General features: G+C 43.2%; 1 protein-coding gene across 1 annotated transcript; it reads right to left on the bottom strand.

Annotated features, from left to right (window-relative positions):
- Positions 1-552: 552 nt before the first annotated feature.
- STARD4 (StAR related lipid transfer domain containing 4) lies at positions 553-11,016 on the bottom strand. The gene is made up of 5 exons (XM_032095632.1): positions 10,654-11,016; positions 8,742-8,791; positions 6,046-6,172; positions 4,802-4,916; positions 553-4,235 (listed from the first exon to the last, which is right to left on the bottom strand). Exons 1-5 carry the CDS (start codon positions 10,756-10,758, stop codon positions 4,009-4,011), a joined length of 624 nt encoding a protein of 207 aa, XP_031951523.1. The 5' UTR covers positions 10,759-11,016; the 3' UTR covers positions 553-4,008.
- Between the last annotated feature and the right edge of the window lie 4,835 nt (positions 11,017-15,851).

The raw sequence follows: 15,851 nt of genomic DNA, 5'->3' as shown, positions 1-15,851 counted from the left end.
CTACTGCCTTTATGCCAGCTTTGTAAGAGAAACAAGGGAAGGTTCTAGAGAAGATAAAGGGATTTTCTTCATTTCTGTAGGTGCTAATACATGTCAATATACATGTTGCAGCTTGTTCTGTATACCTAACATACATTTATATGCCTTCTGCCAGGTGCTATGTACTCATGTGTTTCAGATTAACTTAATGTTTATGGTTAATAGGTCACATAAACATAAAAAAAGGTAAATAATACTAAACCAAAATAATAAATAAAGTTCTTCCACAGCAACCACGGGCTCATCACAAAAAAATCCCTGTATATACATTTTTATAACTGAAGCCTTGAGAAAATCCTATTTGCACAGCTTTCAAGAGATTTCCGTTGGGCATTTTCCTCAGTCTAAATCAAGTTTTCAAGTCAACGTAGGCTTTTTATTTTCAAATTTAAGAAGATAAACTGATATCCCTAGAGATCATCCATACAGCTGAAGATGAACTACATCATCAGACATAACTCCCCAAAAATGCTATATATGGCTGCACAAGTACTGAAAAAGCTACATCACAAGCCTGTTGGAATCCATTATTTTAATTTATTCTGCAGGTGCATTCAAAATACAAATACAATCACTTAAATGCTGAACACGGTAAGTTAAACCGACTGTTAAAACAATTTTGACTTTCCGTATGCAGGCACAACTTGACTGGTTTCACTAGAATTAGGGCTATTTTTACAGCAGTGAGCCTCCTAGGTTGAGCCACCAGGTCACACCATCAAAACTGTTCTGGTTACTTATGATTACTGGAGGAATTATATGCTCTGTGTTTTTTAACTTCGTCATGTTTCACATTTATAAATTCATAAAATCTGAGATCAGAGCCTGCGCAGAGAGTATCCTTCTGCAGTACTTGTCCACCTCCCAGCAAGCTGTGGTAGAGTACTTTGACTGCCCCTAAATTGAACTTAACCCCATCTCTGTATCTTCTGCACATCTACAGGCAAGGTTTAATGCTGCAGGTTTTAGATGAGGAACACAACCCAAACACGAAAATTGTCATATCTTCAGTCACCTTTCCCACACACACAGACCACCCCATTAAAGTGTCAAAGAGTCACATTGCCCAAAACTCTAAAAAAGTAAGGTTTTGTTTAAAAATATTACCCATATAAAAATATTTTTGATGTCTCTACATACACGCTATTTCTCTAGCAAAATCAGATCTCTGCTATTCTTGGGCAATTTGTTCACAAGTCACTTTTGGATAACTATATTCCAGTTAAACTGAAACACTCCTAAGTGACAGAAATCCATACTAAGCAATTCACTTTGTCTCCTACTTCTTCTCCATAAGCAAAACACGGCTTCCTGCACTTAGTCCTTGCAACTGCCTTCTTGTTTTAACTCTCTTGGCTCCACCTAGATTGTCCACTAACTCAGGAAGAGAAGAATGCAACAGTGGGAGAAGAGGCTCTGGTATTGTGGCTTTCTTGGTTCTGATGTACTCTGGTTAAAGAACAGTTCCTCTTTCCTCTCCATCTATAGCTATATAAAAATAATATAAATTTCAGGTTCAAACAAATACATTTGAAATTGGACATCTTTATTCTAGTTCTGTATTAAGTCTATAGCTGAACTAAATTTTTATTACAAGTATCAATATACAAAAATACACTAACAATTTTCTTACTTTAGCTCAAGTTCTTCTTTCAGCTGCTCTGTGCTTCACCTGTCTTTACTGAAAGCAGAAAAAGCCATTTCACTGGATACTAAATAAGGACAGATACTATATATGTGTCAGAGCCCCTACAATGGGTGTTTGGAACAATTCTTTCTGTAGCACCTGGTGTTGCACAAACAAGTAAGTGTCTTGTGCTCCTTCTGACCCATTTCTCCAGCACCGAAGTGCCTCTGTGCAGATTTAAACTGGGCTTTTTACATATAGAGGGAATATTTTTCTCTATGTACATCTGTATCACAACCCCTCCATTAGTCAGTCCCAGCAGCTCTCAAAAGAGAAGGCATGAATATGCAGATTCACTGCATATGCAATCTTTGTAACTGGGAGGAATAAATAGGCTACACTTCAAACAGTTCCTCTACAATCATGTCATCATCCCACGGAGCAGCACTGCCAGAGATTTCATAATTGCCTCTGTACCAGTACTAGAAAGGAGAGGATTCTGGCAGCAATTCCTTGGTGTCCTTGGTGGTAGAAGACCACCTTGTGAGCTTCCAGTACTTTGGTGGACACGAGGGAAGGTAGAAAAAGAATGGGAAGACTAACCGAGGGGTTTAAAGGGAACTGCAGAATACAGAAAACCTTAGAAGGAGCAACATTTTCTGCCCATGAAGACACTAAAGGCTCTTTGATGCATTGTTTTTAACGGTCTTAAATAATACTAAATACCTTAAAACATGAAGCAGGTTGAAGAAGTCCCCACTATAATTGGTATTATGTTTTTTTCTAGCTCTCTGCTTGAGCAATGAGAAAGGAAACTCCTCGCTATTCAGAGTTCAGCTACAGTGGCCAGTGTCAAAAAAAACAGTATTGTAGGGGACTTTCATCTGAATTTTTGTTTTTCTGAGAGTCCATTACCAGCCCCTTGATCGTTTGTATACAACTGGCTCCACAATATCAGGGCTCCAAGATACTTTCCCTAACTCCTATACAGTTAAACTTGCCACTGTGAGCACTGGCAAAGCATGGGGATACTACAATGTCACCTGAGCAAATGACACATACCAACATTAAAGGCTTAACATCAGACTTTAGAGAGAATTCAGATTCCTAGCAGAAGGAGAGTAATTTTTCAAATGCCCCTGCTATGTATCTGTCAGAATCAGTAGGTTGCCAAATACCCTTAAAATCTGCCTCTTAAAAAAAGACCCTGTATCCTTCAGCAGATCTGAGCAACTCTGCAGCTTGAGTTTTGGCCTTCAGTTGCTCATGTTTTAAGATGTGATTTATTGCACAGATCAATCTAGGGACAGTACCACAGAATACTCCACAGCACCAGCACACTGGCAAGTCTGCTCTCTTGTAGCTACAGCAACACCTATCCCTGAAGCACCCGAGTGGCTCTTTCTGTTGCTTTTGTAATTCCAGGATTTTCAGTTAAAGAAACATACAGAGAAAAAAAAACCCCAAAAACCCAACTCAGCAACACCTCCCTCCCCCCCCCGCCCCATTACATGCAAATTTAAGTAAAAAATTCCTTAGAACTACAGGGTATCTCTGAAGATCCATTGGAGGTTTGCTATTTTGACAACTGTGTGATTAAAAGCCCACAAAAAAAAAAAACTATGGAAAGACACCTGAAGACCTAACTGAGCTTTGGATCAGCTGTAAGGGCATTTCTTTATGCACTGAGACTGTTATATACAAAAGTAAATAAGTTAAAGTTACAACATCAAAGAAATGCCAATAACGAACACTTATTTTTGCTCTCAAGTGCGAATAGCTTTCTCATGAATGGTATCATTTAACAACTTAACTATAAAATATCCCTATGATAAATCAAAGCAAATTTTAAAAACAAATTACAGATGCAGCTGAACAAACTTAAAAAAATAAAAAAATTTAAGTAAATATAAATATATATATATTACAAAATTACATCTTCAATGACATGCTACCTGTACAGCAAACTGCACCATCAAAATCCTGAGCACTCAGCTTCCAAGACTGCTGGAGAGAGCTGAGCTCACACTGCATTTTTCAAGCCCACACACACATCTTGTGCTTTCTACTGAGAAAGCTGGGGGTTTAGACACTCAGGCTATTCCACAAAGCTGCAGAGTGCTGAGCAGCAAAAAACATCTTGCACCACACCGTGCACTGGGAATGTATGCCAATTATCACATCAAAAAGCACTTGGTAAAGTTATTTGGATCCTCAACATAAAGGTTTGGGTGTCATTCAGGAACTACTCACCTCCACCTTGACTTAGTAGGTAACCTATGCTAAGCTAAACAATATAATCTGATTGCAAGGAATGCACGGGCTTTTAGGTCACCGTTTGTCTATGTTTTGAGTGCCTTTTTGAGGTCAGAGTAGAAATTGGCCAGAGTACTAGACATGGCAGTGTCTACTGCAGACTGTGGTAGCATCCCTCGCAGCTCAGTCTGGATGTAGCCGGTCAAAAGACTGTGGCCGGGAGAGTCCTTGAGAGGGACACAGAACCAACCGCAAGGGTGATTGAATCCACGGACAAAATTCGGTGTCACCTCTCCATAGTCCAGGCTTATACCTATCGAGGAAAATAAAACAAACAAACAAAAAGGGAAAATAATTTGAGAGAGAGAAAAAAAAATTTAAGGTGCAGTAAATTTGAAATATGCAAGCTTCTGCTTGGAAAATTCAGCAGTAGCGACAGACACACTACAAGTTTCTGGGTATTTTCATGCATGAAAGTTGCTCTTCATCCAAACTCTGCGACAGACAGGAGAGCATGATAACCAAAAACTCAAATATTAAGAGGACATTCCTCCCATTTACTAGAAGCAAGTTGTTACTCATCCCAGTTTGCTCTAAGACCTGAGCTGGAGGACTCGTCTCTAAGACTCCTGCCCTGCAGCTGGCACAAGTGAAACCCGGCACAACAGAATGGTTCATGGGTAAACCAGTAGCTTCTACATTTCTTTAAACCTATAAAATGTTAAAACACCTTTGAATTTGTTAAAACACCTTGAATTTATTTGTTGAAGACCATCCTACACCATTTTTTGAATGTTTACTACTACTAAATCTGAATCAAATCTGAAGCCAAGCAACTGTCGCAAAGTAAGAATTAAGCAGAGACAAGTGGTGGCTTACCACATGTTAGGAGCCCATCTTCATAGCTCGTGGTGTAAGAGAAATCAACAAACTCCCTTGGTGCTATGATGTTCCACAGCTGGCCGGCAGTTGTATAGCGCATCACACAGCAGTTCTTGTTGAGTGACAGAATTAGGAGGGAAAGAAAACAAAAATATCTTAATATAATGAATAAAGGGAAACTTATGCTCGCAGGCAGCTAATGTTCTTTACAAAGGTCACAGCCTCTGTCAAATACACTGTGCATATTCAGTGACATCTCAATGACTGTGCCATTTCCAACCTAAAAGGTGGAAGTTGTAAGGACTTGTAGTCTACAGCTGAGAGCTGTGGGAGCAGAGATTATCAGCCACCATAAAGGTTTAAAGATCTAAAGCCAGAGAACTCTGTCATGCGTGGGAACTGAAAGCCACATGGTCCTCATGTCGCCAAGGATTACTTGGGAAGCCTAAAAGGACCGTGAACAAATTTTCAAGAGGACTCTCTTGGTACTAAGATACTCTATCAAATACTCTAATCCACTAAGTGAATGTGAACAATTATTCAAAACGGGCTGTCTTATAATACAATAGAGTCTGTATAAATTTTATACAGACAAAATACCTTGTCACATAAATCTTCCTCAGAGCCAGAGCAAAAAACAATCCATGTTCAAGCCGGGTGTCCAGATGCGGGTTTTGAATTCACACTGAATGACTGCATTAACCAAAGGAAGGCTACCAACTGTTCCATAACCAGCTTCAAACCTAGCTTTCTTTTATTAAGTCCTGACCCTCAGTATGAACTCTTTTGTGTCTCAGCACAAAGCCATGCCACACAAGTCAGCCCTTCAGGACAAGGGGGAGGTAGCAAATTCCATTCGTGTGGACTATTACTATTGTTTGTTGTGGAATGGAAGCAAGCAAACTGTATGAAACGCCTTCGGCACATACAGTGTCACACTGTAACCCTCCATATGTGAATTTTATCAGAGGCTACCAGAGCTCCCAGGTCCAAGAGAATTGTGACTGACTCCTTCATTTTGAGCATTGATGGAAAGATGAAGTTCAAGCTTCAGAACAGGACTGTGCTGCCAGAAAGCCTGATCTGTGATCACACACAGCATGTATGCACAATGCTGCTTGTGCATGCAAAAAAAAGGCTGAAAAAGGTTCCTATCTGCAATCTGGAATTGCTCTGCTCTACTGTTAAATTCACTTATTCATCAATACACATTTCCCTCAAGAATCTAAGTAAGTCTTCACCTCTTCAAATGTTTCCATGATGTCCATTGAAGTCATTAGGCTGTCCCAGTCTAGCCTGTAAGGTCCAGGGCGAATATGATCCACTATTCTGTTAGTAACATCTTCCACCACTCCTTGAGCTTTGTAGCTAGAAAAACATATTTACATTTGGTAAGAAGGTCTTCATATTCCATCAATTTTCAACAGTACACTCGCACTAACACCTTGGTACCAGAAGTATGGTCAGTGGACAATTGCATCAGAAAAACAGTACAGGAAAAGACCTATGGGTGCATCTATCCTTCTCTGCAAGAAACTTTCTTCTGTCAAATTTTGGGGGTTTTTATACAGGTATTATTTTATAAATGGCAAATTCCTTCCTTGGATAAAAATTATCCTGTTTATTTCTCTAACAACTGTAACAACTTGCTATTTTACCCCTATTGCTGGGCTGGCAAGGGAGTTCACCAGAGATAAGTAAAAGTAAAAATGAGATCAGGAATATAATGGGAAAAACACTTTTCATAAAGCAGAAGTAACAGGATGTCAGAGACTGAAATGTTACGATTTATGGCTCTAACACTTTTACGAAGGACTTCTGCCTATTACAGCAAAACTGTATAACAAAAGCTGCACAGAAGCACCCTTAATGGGCCTTCTGACTGAGGCCCTGGACTGCCAGCTGACTGGAGATAAGATAAAGTGACTCAGGTCTGGGCTGGGGCAGAAAAATATTTTCACATAATTAAGCCCAGCACCTTGAGGGTGGAGGCCACAGCCCCAGGCTTATCTGCTGTCAGAGGCAGTGACTGCCCATCCTCTGCTGTGCAGACCAGCTCAGCTGTGGGGCCCCTTCACATCGGTAAGGCTGCATCTAGGGGACATCCACATGGGGGATAGCAGAGGGGGTGCCACGGCCCATCAAAGCCCCACCTCCGCCAAAGAGGTCCCCAGACCCTGCACCAGAGCTGCATGTGATGCAAAATGATGCCACAGATCCACAGTTGTGCAAGGGACAGTGTCAAACTTGCCCCCCTAAGGGGAGTCACCTGGGTGATCCCACCTGCAAAAATGTATATTAATCTATGGGATTCTATACCTTTGGGTGGGGAACACTCACCACCAAGACGACCAGATAGAGGGGAGCAACAAGACATCACTGGGACCTACAGAGCAGTGGTATGTTTCTACTTAATCTGCCTCTGTCACTGTCCCTGTTCCCCCCTGCCCACCCCTCTTTTTCTATTTCTTTCTTTTCCTTCCTTTCTTTTTTGCCTCTTTTACTATTAGATAAAATGTATCAATTTTTGGGTATCAACATCTAGCTCTTCCTTCCTTTTTGCCTCTTTTACTATTAGATAAAATGTATCAATTTTTGGGTATCAACATCTAGCTCTTCCTTTCTTTTTGCCTCTTTTACTATTAGATAAAATGTATCAATTTTTGGGTATCAACATCTAGCCTCCTTTGGTTTTAATCAAGTTTTGGGGAATATGCTAATGTTTCTGGGCTCATACTGCTTTATTCTTTTTGCTCCTCTGTGATTAGAGCAGATCATAATATAGGAGTAGAACCAAGATAATGAGAAACTACATTATGCTTTAGTGGCATTTGAGTACCAAATAAAATAATCTGGTACATGACATTACAGAATATTCATTTGTAATTAGGTACTTTCAGTAGACACTAGAGATTTTGTTTTCTTGAGTTACTGGGCCTCCAGATCCTGAAGGGGAAGAATCCATCAAAATCATTATTATTTTACTTTATATTAAGATGTTCCTATTAATAGCAAATAACTAGACAATCAGCAGATTCAGTTCTTCACTTGTGCAGTTCATCCATATTCACACGTAAGCATCTGTATGAAGCCCATCTCAGCTGTACACTTGGAACTGGAGGAACACATGAGCATCTCAGTGGCTTCCAGGTAGGTGTTTGGAAAGCTCTTCAAAGTGTCCTTTGGTTCTCCAGGTGCATAAACAACCCTGGGGTCTTCACATTCACACAGCAGTCACTGCCCTCCTGACAGTGGTTGAACTACACAACCTGTTGGTGCCGGGGGGCCCATGGAACTGCACGAAGTCAGCGCACTCTTGGTGTCTGGGGCCATCAGCTCTTGCAGATTCAACAGGACTTAAATTCCATGGGGTGTATCAGTCTTCGAGATCATTTTAAACAATACCTTTTCATATGACTTTTTGTTTCTTCAGAGTGCTGTTTTCTAGTAACTATTTCTCTATCAAAGCCTATAGACACCAACAGAACCCAGCAACAGAAACTCACATGGGAAGGGCCTTCGTGTCACACATCTCTCTCACAACTCCACACCTGGTATTTTGGAGTCGCATAGTCACTGCAAGAGTCCAAGGACTGACTGAGCTGTCACCCAGTGATCCTTCAGAACTACTGAACCCAGGCTTGATTCTGAGCTTTACAAGCCGTCCATTCTGGGCAGATGCTGTTGCTCACTTCAGCCAACGGGAGTCCTGTGGTGCGCTCCACAGACTTCACTGTTGCTCTAGACAGCATGCAATGCTAAAGTATCAAACTAAAAAGCTAGAAAGGAATAGTACAGCCACAATAGGTAATCCATTTAGCTTCCCCTCTGGAGGATCTGTGTAGCTGAGGGCTGTAGAACTCAGTCTCAATTTCTAAATTCTACAGAACACATCTGTGGAACACTAAAAATATATCTCTTGTGCAGGCAAACTTACAGGTATCCACTGAATTCCTCTGATGGTTTACGCCACACCGTTGCATCTTTCTGAAAGAAAATATAAGACACAATGTTAGTTGTCACTTGCATACAATTATAAAATGCCCAGAAAATGATTCACTTTCTTGAAAAAAAGCAGCCAATGTTATCATTAACCGTGGTTCACCTGGGCACCACTGTACACTTTTCTTCAGATGTTTCAGATACCTTTTACTTGTAGTTTTGCATTATTTCAAAAAAAACAGACAACTGCCTTTGTCAGAGTAAAACACTAGAATTCTGTGCAGAAGTAGGGTTTCTTAGGCCAAGCCAGTGAAAACACACAGTATGATGGAACAACATTAGTAGTCAAAGCCTTTCAATTGCAAGGCAACTGGAAAGCCAATAGCTGGATGCTACTCAGACAGGAAGACCACACAACTTCTGCTTGCACTGCTGTAACACAAGTTACAGAAATGTGCAGGAGGTGCAGTGGGAGACAAGAGAGTTTAATTACCCTTCTCTCCCAGATGCCTGACTAGAAGAGTCTTGCAAGCAGTAGTCTATTTACATTAAAGTTACACAGAGAAAACAGTAATCAGTATTTTCTGATTTTTACGTAACTATGAAATGGACGGAACCCCTGTACAAAACCTCTGATTTTTGGTTTTGAAGAGAGTACCATATGGCACTTTATTTGGAATCATGATTATATAAGCAAAAGGGACCAAATGTCCTAAAGAACAGTACTGTTAAGTACCGCATCCAGAAGCATTTAAGATAATTTTGGGGCACAACACATCTCCTTGTGGTAGGTAAAGCTCTGAATGTCTTTTACATGGCACAATACCAAAATGGAAAGAAGGGAGGGAAGAAGGAAAGGAGAGAGGAATAAAAGGCAGGAGGGATGGGTAAAATCTGAGGAGTAATGTGATTTGAAACACTAGGATGCAGGTAACTTTTTAAAGGAATACAGTAGTACTTAATATAACAACACAGGAATACTAATACAGGAATAGACAACATTTAGTAGAGCAGAGGTGATAAGGTGTATTGCTAGAGTGAGAGGCTTGGATGCTCTGCTCATCCCTCTCAAGACAGCGAATTTGTTAATTTTGCAAATAATGAAGTCACTTTGGATCACTTGCCTCTGTCTTATCAATACCTGCTCATGATGGAAGAAAAAATAAAAGGCCCACTCAAACCAATGTAATAAAAAGACAAAGACAAAAATTTACCACACTACTCCTACCATATTGCTACACTTCTACTTTCTGTGGAGGACAGCACTAAAAAAGTATTCACCCAGCCTAGAACTAATGCACCAGCAAAGGCTATTTAGCTTGTTGAAGCACGACTCAAAGAAGCCAGGCAGTTTGAAAGAAAAGGATGGCAAACTGCTTGCAAAAAGCAGGAATTGTATTCTCTTTCATAGAAGGAAACTTAGGATAATATGTGGTCTCTAAAGAACAACAGAAAAGTGAAACAATATGAGAGGAAGCCTTGAGAATGATCTCATTTCTTAAGAGGAAGACACTTGTAAACTGAAGCATGATAAACTATTTATTGACAAGATATTCCAGAGGCCATGAAAGTACACCTGGGCCTCTTGCAACACTATTAGTGCTAACTACTTCACACTTTACTGTAAGCCAAGCCTCTAATCCTACACAAGTAGGATTCTTCTGTGAGATGCTTCCCCGAAAACACGTAAAAGGAGTAACAGACTATGCCTGAGAACAGGAAAAACACATTCTGCCATCTAAAGATCCTAGAGGGATGGTTTCACAGCATCTGTCAGTTTAAAGTCCTGCAGGGCCCGGCCAAGTGCTTCTCAGCCGTGTGACACGGCACAGCGGGCTCTTTCCGCCGCACAGGTGACCCACAGCTTCCCGGGGAGCAAGAACCGGGAAGCCGCCCAGAGTACTCACGGTTTTCTTCGCCACCCTCCACTCGCCGTCTCCGATGCTATGGTACCGAACCAGCGTGTTCCGCAGCTTCGAGGCCAGGGGCGCAGGATTGGGCAGGGGATCCATTTGCTTCCCTCCTGCGAGAAGATGCCTAATCACACAGACAGACAGCAAAACAAGGCACGGGGTCAGGGATGCCAAAAACAGCGCGGATCTTCCAAACCCGAACGGAGGATGTAGAAAACACCGCTGCGTGCACACACGCACATCTCCCCACTGGGTTCGGGTGGCGGCGAGCGGCTGCCAGGGGCTCAGGCCAAGGGCCAGCAGCCGCCACCCCAGCCCCAGCCCCGTCCCGGGATCCGCCGGGAACGCGGGACAGGCGCGCTCCCCTCACGGCCGCGCCGCCGCCCGGCCCCGCGCTCACCCGCGGCCCGCCCGACAGCGCGCGATGCCGGCAGCCAATCAGAGTGCGGCCGCCCCGCCGGCGCAGCCAATGGCGACGCCGTCCGTCGGTGCGGAGGCGGGAAGCTTGCCGCCCCCTCGCGTCACGCGACCTTGCGGCATGTCGCGGCCGTGCCGTCATGGGCCAAGGGCGGGGCCGCGCCCGGGATTGGGAGTGGTGGGGGTGGCGTGAGGGAAGGTGGGGGGAGCGGGACCGCACTCGGTCCCGGTACCTGTGGGGACACCGTGGTAACGCCCCTCTGGGACAGCGGCCGGGCTGCTCTGCTCGCATGTGCCTGGCAGTGTCGCTTTTTACTGGTCGCAGAGAGTCACAGAATCGGCTGAATTGGAATGGACACATCTGGATCATCGAGTCCCAGCTCCTGGCCCTGCACAGGACACCCCAGGAGTCACAGAATGCCTGAGAGCATTGTCCAAACGTTTCTTGCACTCTGTCAGGCTGATGCTGTGACCACTGCCTTGGAGGGTGTGTTCCAGTGCCCAAACACCCTCTGGGGGAAGAACCTTTTCCTGGTATCCAACTTAAACCTCCCCTGACATTCCTTCAGGCCATTCCTTGGGTCCTGTCACTGGGCACCACAGACAAGAGATCAGTGCCTGCCCCCCCTCTTCCTGTTCCAACGCTGAGGTTGCAGACCCCAGTGAGGTCTTCCATCAGTCTTCTCCAGGCTGAGCAGACCCAAGCGCCCTTAGTCACTCCTCATATGGCTTCACCTCAAGGCCCTTCACCATCTCTGTGTCCCCTCTTTTGACACTCTGAAGTAGCTTTAGATCTTTTTTGTATTGTGTTCTCCCAAACTGCCCCCAGGACGTGAGGTGAGGCCTCCCCAGTGCAGAGCAGAGCAGGACAATCCCCTCCCTTTCCCGGCTGGCGATGCTGTGCCTGATGCCCCCCAGGACACGCTTGGCCCTCCTGGCTGCCAGGCACTGCTGACTGTCCAACTTGCCATCAGCCAGGACCTCCAGCTCCCTTTCCATGGTGCTGCTCTCCAGCCCCTCATGCCCCAGTCTGTCTGTAACTCCAGGGTTGCCCCATCCCAGCTGCAGAGTGCAGCACTTTCCCTTGTTGAACTCCACATAGCTGGTGATTGCCCAGCTCTCTAACTCATAAAGGTCTCTCTGCACGGCCTCCCTGCCTTTGAGGGAGTCAACAGCTCCTGCCAGTTTTGTATCATCTGCAGACTTCTCAGTGTCCCTTCCAGTCCTGCATGCAGATTGTTTATGAAGATGTTGAAGAGCACAGGGCTGAAGATGGAGCCCTGTGGAACCCTGCTAGTGACAGGTCACCACTTTGATGTCACCCTAGTCACTGTAACTCTTTGTGCCCAACGGGTGAGCGAGTTGCTCACCCATCACATGACATGTTTATCCAGGTGTTCCAATTACTTGTCAGTAGAATGACCTTGTTAAGGTTTAGGGCTCAATGTGCTTCACTGTCAGGATTTAGGGGGAGGTTCAGTGCTCAGACCTAGGGGGAGGTTGACAAAGCCTGGAAGAAGGATGTACTATTGCAAAATGTAAAAATTTTTTAAGAAAGGATGATCTTTAATGTGTTACCTTTTTATACTTTCAACAACAAGGAAGATTTATTCCCGGAAACAGAAGGCAGCCAACAAGGTCTAAGTGATGTCCAGGTGTTAAAAAAACAAACTACTTCTTGGCAGAATTGCCTTATTAAGGTTTAGGGCTTGACAGGCTTCAATGATCTCAGACCTAGGGGAGGTTTGCAAGGCGTAGGGAGAAGTATGTAGCACTAATGACACAAAGAATGCAGAATTTACAGGCCACAAGGACACCTGGCAAGAATCCCCAAGAAAAGGAAGAGACTAATAAAGGAACTCAGCAATTGTGCTGAATCAGCTATGACTGGTAAAAAGTAATTCCGGCAGCAGGAGATGCAACCAGCGATCCAAAAGAAAAGAAAGACTGAGCATGCAGAATAATTGACATAAGAAGTGAGGGACTCAACCTATAGAAGACAGACTACTAATTAATAAGAGAACTATGCAACTTGTGGCCAATGAACATCAATTCCTATTTTTGCTAAAATGTATAAATAGTGAATAGTTCTGGTACTCATGGTGCTGGCTTTGTGGATTTGCCTCCAAGCCCACATTGCTGCACAGGTCTGTAAATAAATCAAGTATCTCCATTGTGCATTGTGTGCATGGATTGGCCTCCTGCACACCAGGTGCAGTAACATATTTTGGGACAACAGGGCTTCTTTAAAGTGGCCATATAAAGGTTTAACAGGGCTGCAGCTTTCCAGAGTCCTGTGGATCTGTCATTCAGCTGACGTGTGTCATGCTAGTGCTGCTGTGGTGGGCAGGAGCAGTGAAGGAAGCTTCCCTGGGTCAGCATCCCCAGGTGGCTGTTAGCTGTGGCTTTTGTCACAGCACCTGGAGCTGAAAACAACATGTTTGTCCAGCCACAAAGGGCTTAAGGTGGTGCAGAGCACGGTGAGTGACACACTGAGGTGAGAAAGTCTGAGACACTCCTGCTTCCAGTCAGCAGTGCTTGCAACACAACTCAGCAGGATATTGAGGAAGTGTCGAAGTTTCGCTTTGCTCTGTAAAGCAGCAAGCAGACCAGATTCTTCCTAGGAAAAGGCAGCTCCTGTGGTCAGCCCACAGCTGAAGCAAACTTCGGAAGTGTGTGTAAGTGCTTGGTTCCTGCTGAATTGCACTGTTCACTGGGCATTATCCAACTCAGTCCAGCAAACACACTGGACAATGTTCACATAAAAAGTGAAAGCTCTTGTAAGGGCAGAAAGATAAATGGGTTAAAAAGCAGCTTATTAGAGTGGGAGGACAAAAGATCTTTGTGTGGTAATATGTTGTTTGTTTTGGCCAATGTTGGCTCCCAAAATGAATGTTTTGAGCGTGGTTGTGTTTTCAATACAGGGCTTTACACCAGACCTTTTGAACTGTCCCTAGTTCCCTTTGCAATTTACAACTTTTTTCCCCACTGAAAATGGGTCTCTAAGCAAAGGTCATGCTGGCACATACTAAACAAAAAATGAAGATATTTTATGTGCAATCCTTTAAATTTTACAATGCAGAATCAAAAGAGAAGTTTTGAGTTGAAAGCGTAGTGACAATACAGGAACGTATTTCAGTCATCTTCCTTCAGATTGCCGTCTATTATATTTCTCTGAGTGAAAAGGTGTACATTTGACCACTGGCTGCTTTCTCCATTCTTCCTTGCCCTGTTAAACTCCTTGAAGTCCAGTGCTTTCATGCCTTTGAGCATGACATTCCTTCCTCATGAGCTATGACTAGTTTAAACCACCACTGTAAGTTTATTCATTTTTTTAGAGGGAATTTTTTTTTCTTGAAGGAGGGAATGACAAGTTTGCATTGGGAAATGCTGATTTTTTAATAAAACTATTTATAGAAATGTTTCATGTTTCCATGGGCTGGGTGGATTTTAACCGGAAGTTGTTTGGTTTTTTTAAAGCTGCTCTGGGAACTCATACATGAAGTTTCTTAAGTTTAGGGGGTCTGTAAGCTTTCTGTAAAGTAGTCTTGCAGATTATAGATACTCTATATTCTCATATTCAACATAAATTGTATTATTTGAGCCAACAGGGTGCTCTCAGGGTTTATAAACCAGTTCTTGCTGACAGTGAGGTATTTCCGTACCTTCTGGGCTTCCCGGCTGTGCAGAGCACAGTGTCAGTGAAGCGTGTGAGGTAACTGATGTGATGCTGAATATGTTTCCTGTGTTATGTTCCCTCATGAGTTGCAGCAATACCTACAGTGCAACCAGCTTGTGCCTGTGTGAGAAGAGTGCTGTGAGGAGGTGAATGTTAAATGTTGCTAACAATACCACAGCTGAGCTTTTGCTGCTCCTTCCTGCTGGTCTCTCTAGCCCATCTCTGTGCAGTAACTCCTGAACCACTCCCAAATTATACCAGAGCTGTGTCATGCCTGAGGTATGCAGTATTCCTGTGTTCCTCTTGTTACATAACACCTTGCGTGGGGTAATTTTGATTATCGTAATGGGTGACACCCACAAACACTGTCAAAAAGCCCGAAATACCTCTGTTCCCCAACTGGAAAGCAACTAGATAGAATAATTTTCTTTCTGAAAATGTCTGCATTCACCTCCATGAAGATCAATGCTTGTCTTAGAATGCCTAATATTTCATGTTAGAAATCCTGTTGTTTGGAAGAGTGTGAGACTAGCTACTGGCATTTAATTTTAGATGACCAATGCCTAGCAATGGCTTTGATCACTGGAGCTGCTCCTCTGTAGAATGTTTAACAAATTTGGCTGGTTTTCAAACACATGGAACTGTAGACATTTAACCCTAATGTCTTACAAGGCAACAAAATGTCTGCAGTTTACCAAACATAGTGGACCAAGTTCTGCTTTTGTAGTGAAGGGTATAGAACCACTAATACATAATGTGCTCACTCCTATGTGACACTCAGCAGGCTGGCTCCAATCCAGAGCAGTACCAAAGTATTTAACTGGAATAAACCTTAACTCCAGCTGCTGGAAGAAGAGCAAATGGCACACAGTTACCTCATTAAAGTCATTCTGACTAATTTATTTCTCTTAAATTTAAATGTAGTTAGTGCCCTTTCCAGATAAAAAACATGTCCTTGATGTCCCTTGCAACTGGTATTATATGATTCTAAAGCTCAGCAGGCTGCCCTTAATAATAATGTATTTGATATTCTCAAACTTAAATATAATGTGAACCTGTGTCACACACAGAGGACCCTAAAAAAACCCACCATATT

Source organism: Corvus moneduloides, chromosome Z, assembly GCF_009650955.1.
Source record: "Corvus moneduloides isolate bCorMon1 chromosome Z, bCorMon1.pri, whole genome shotgun sequence".
NCBI lineage: Eukaryota > Metazoa > Chordata > Aves > Passeriformes > Corvidae > Corvus > Corvus moneduloides.
The sequence above is the reverse complement of the archived record's forward strand: the minus strand, read 5'-3'. Positions and strand labels throughout refer to the sequence as shown.

Bases quoted from the DNA above. Each gene is read 5' to 3' on its own strand.
- STARD4 (XM_032095632.1), bottom strand. From the start codon at position 10,758: ATGGATCCCCTGCCCAATCCTGCGCCCCTGGCCTCGAAGCTGCGGAAC. The intron at 4,917-6,045 runs GTGAAGACTTAC...TCACTCAACAAG, and splicing joins TCATGGAAACATTTGAAGAG to AACTGCTGTGTGATGCGCTA. The intron at 4,236-4,801 runs GTAAGCCACCAC...TTTCCTCGATAG, and splicing joins AGATGGGCTCCTAACATGTG to GTATAAGCCTGGACTATGGA.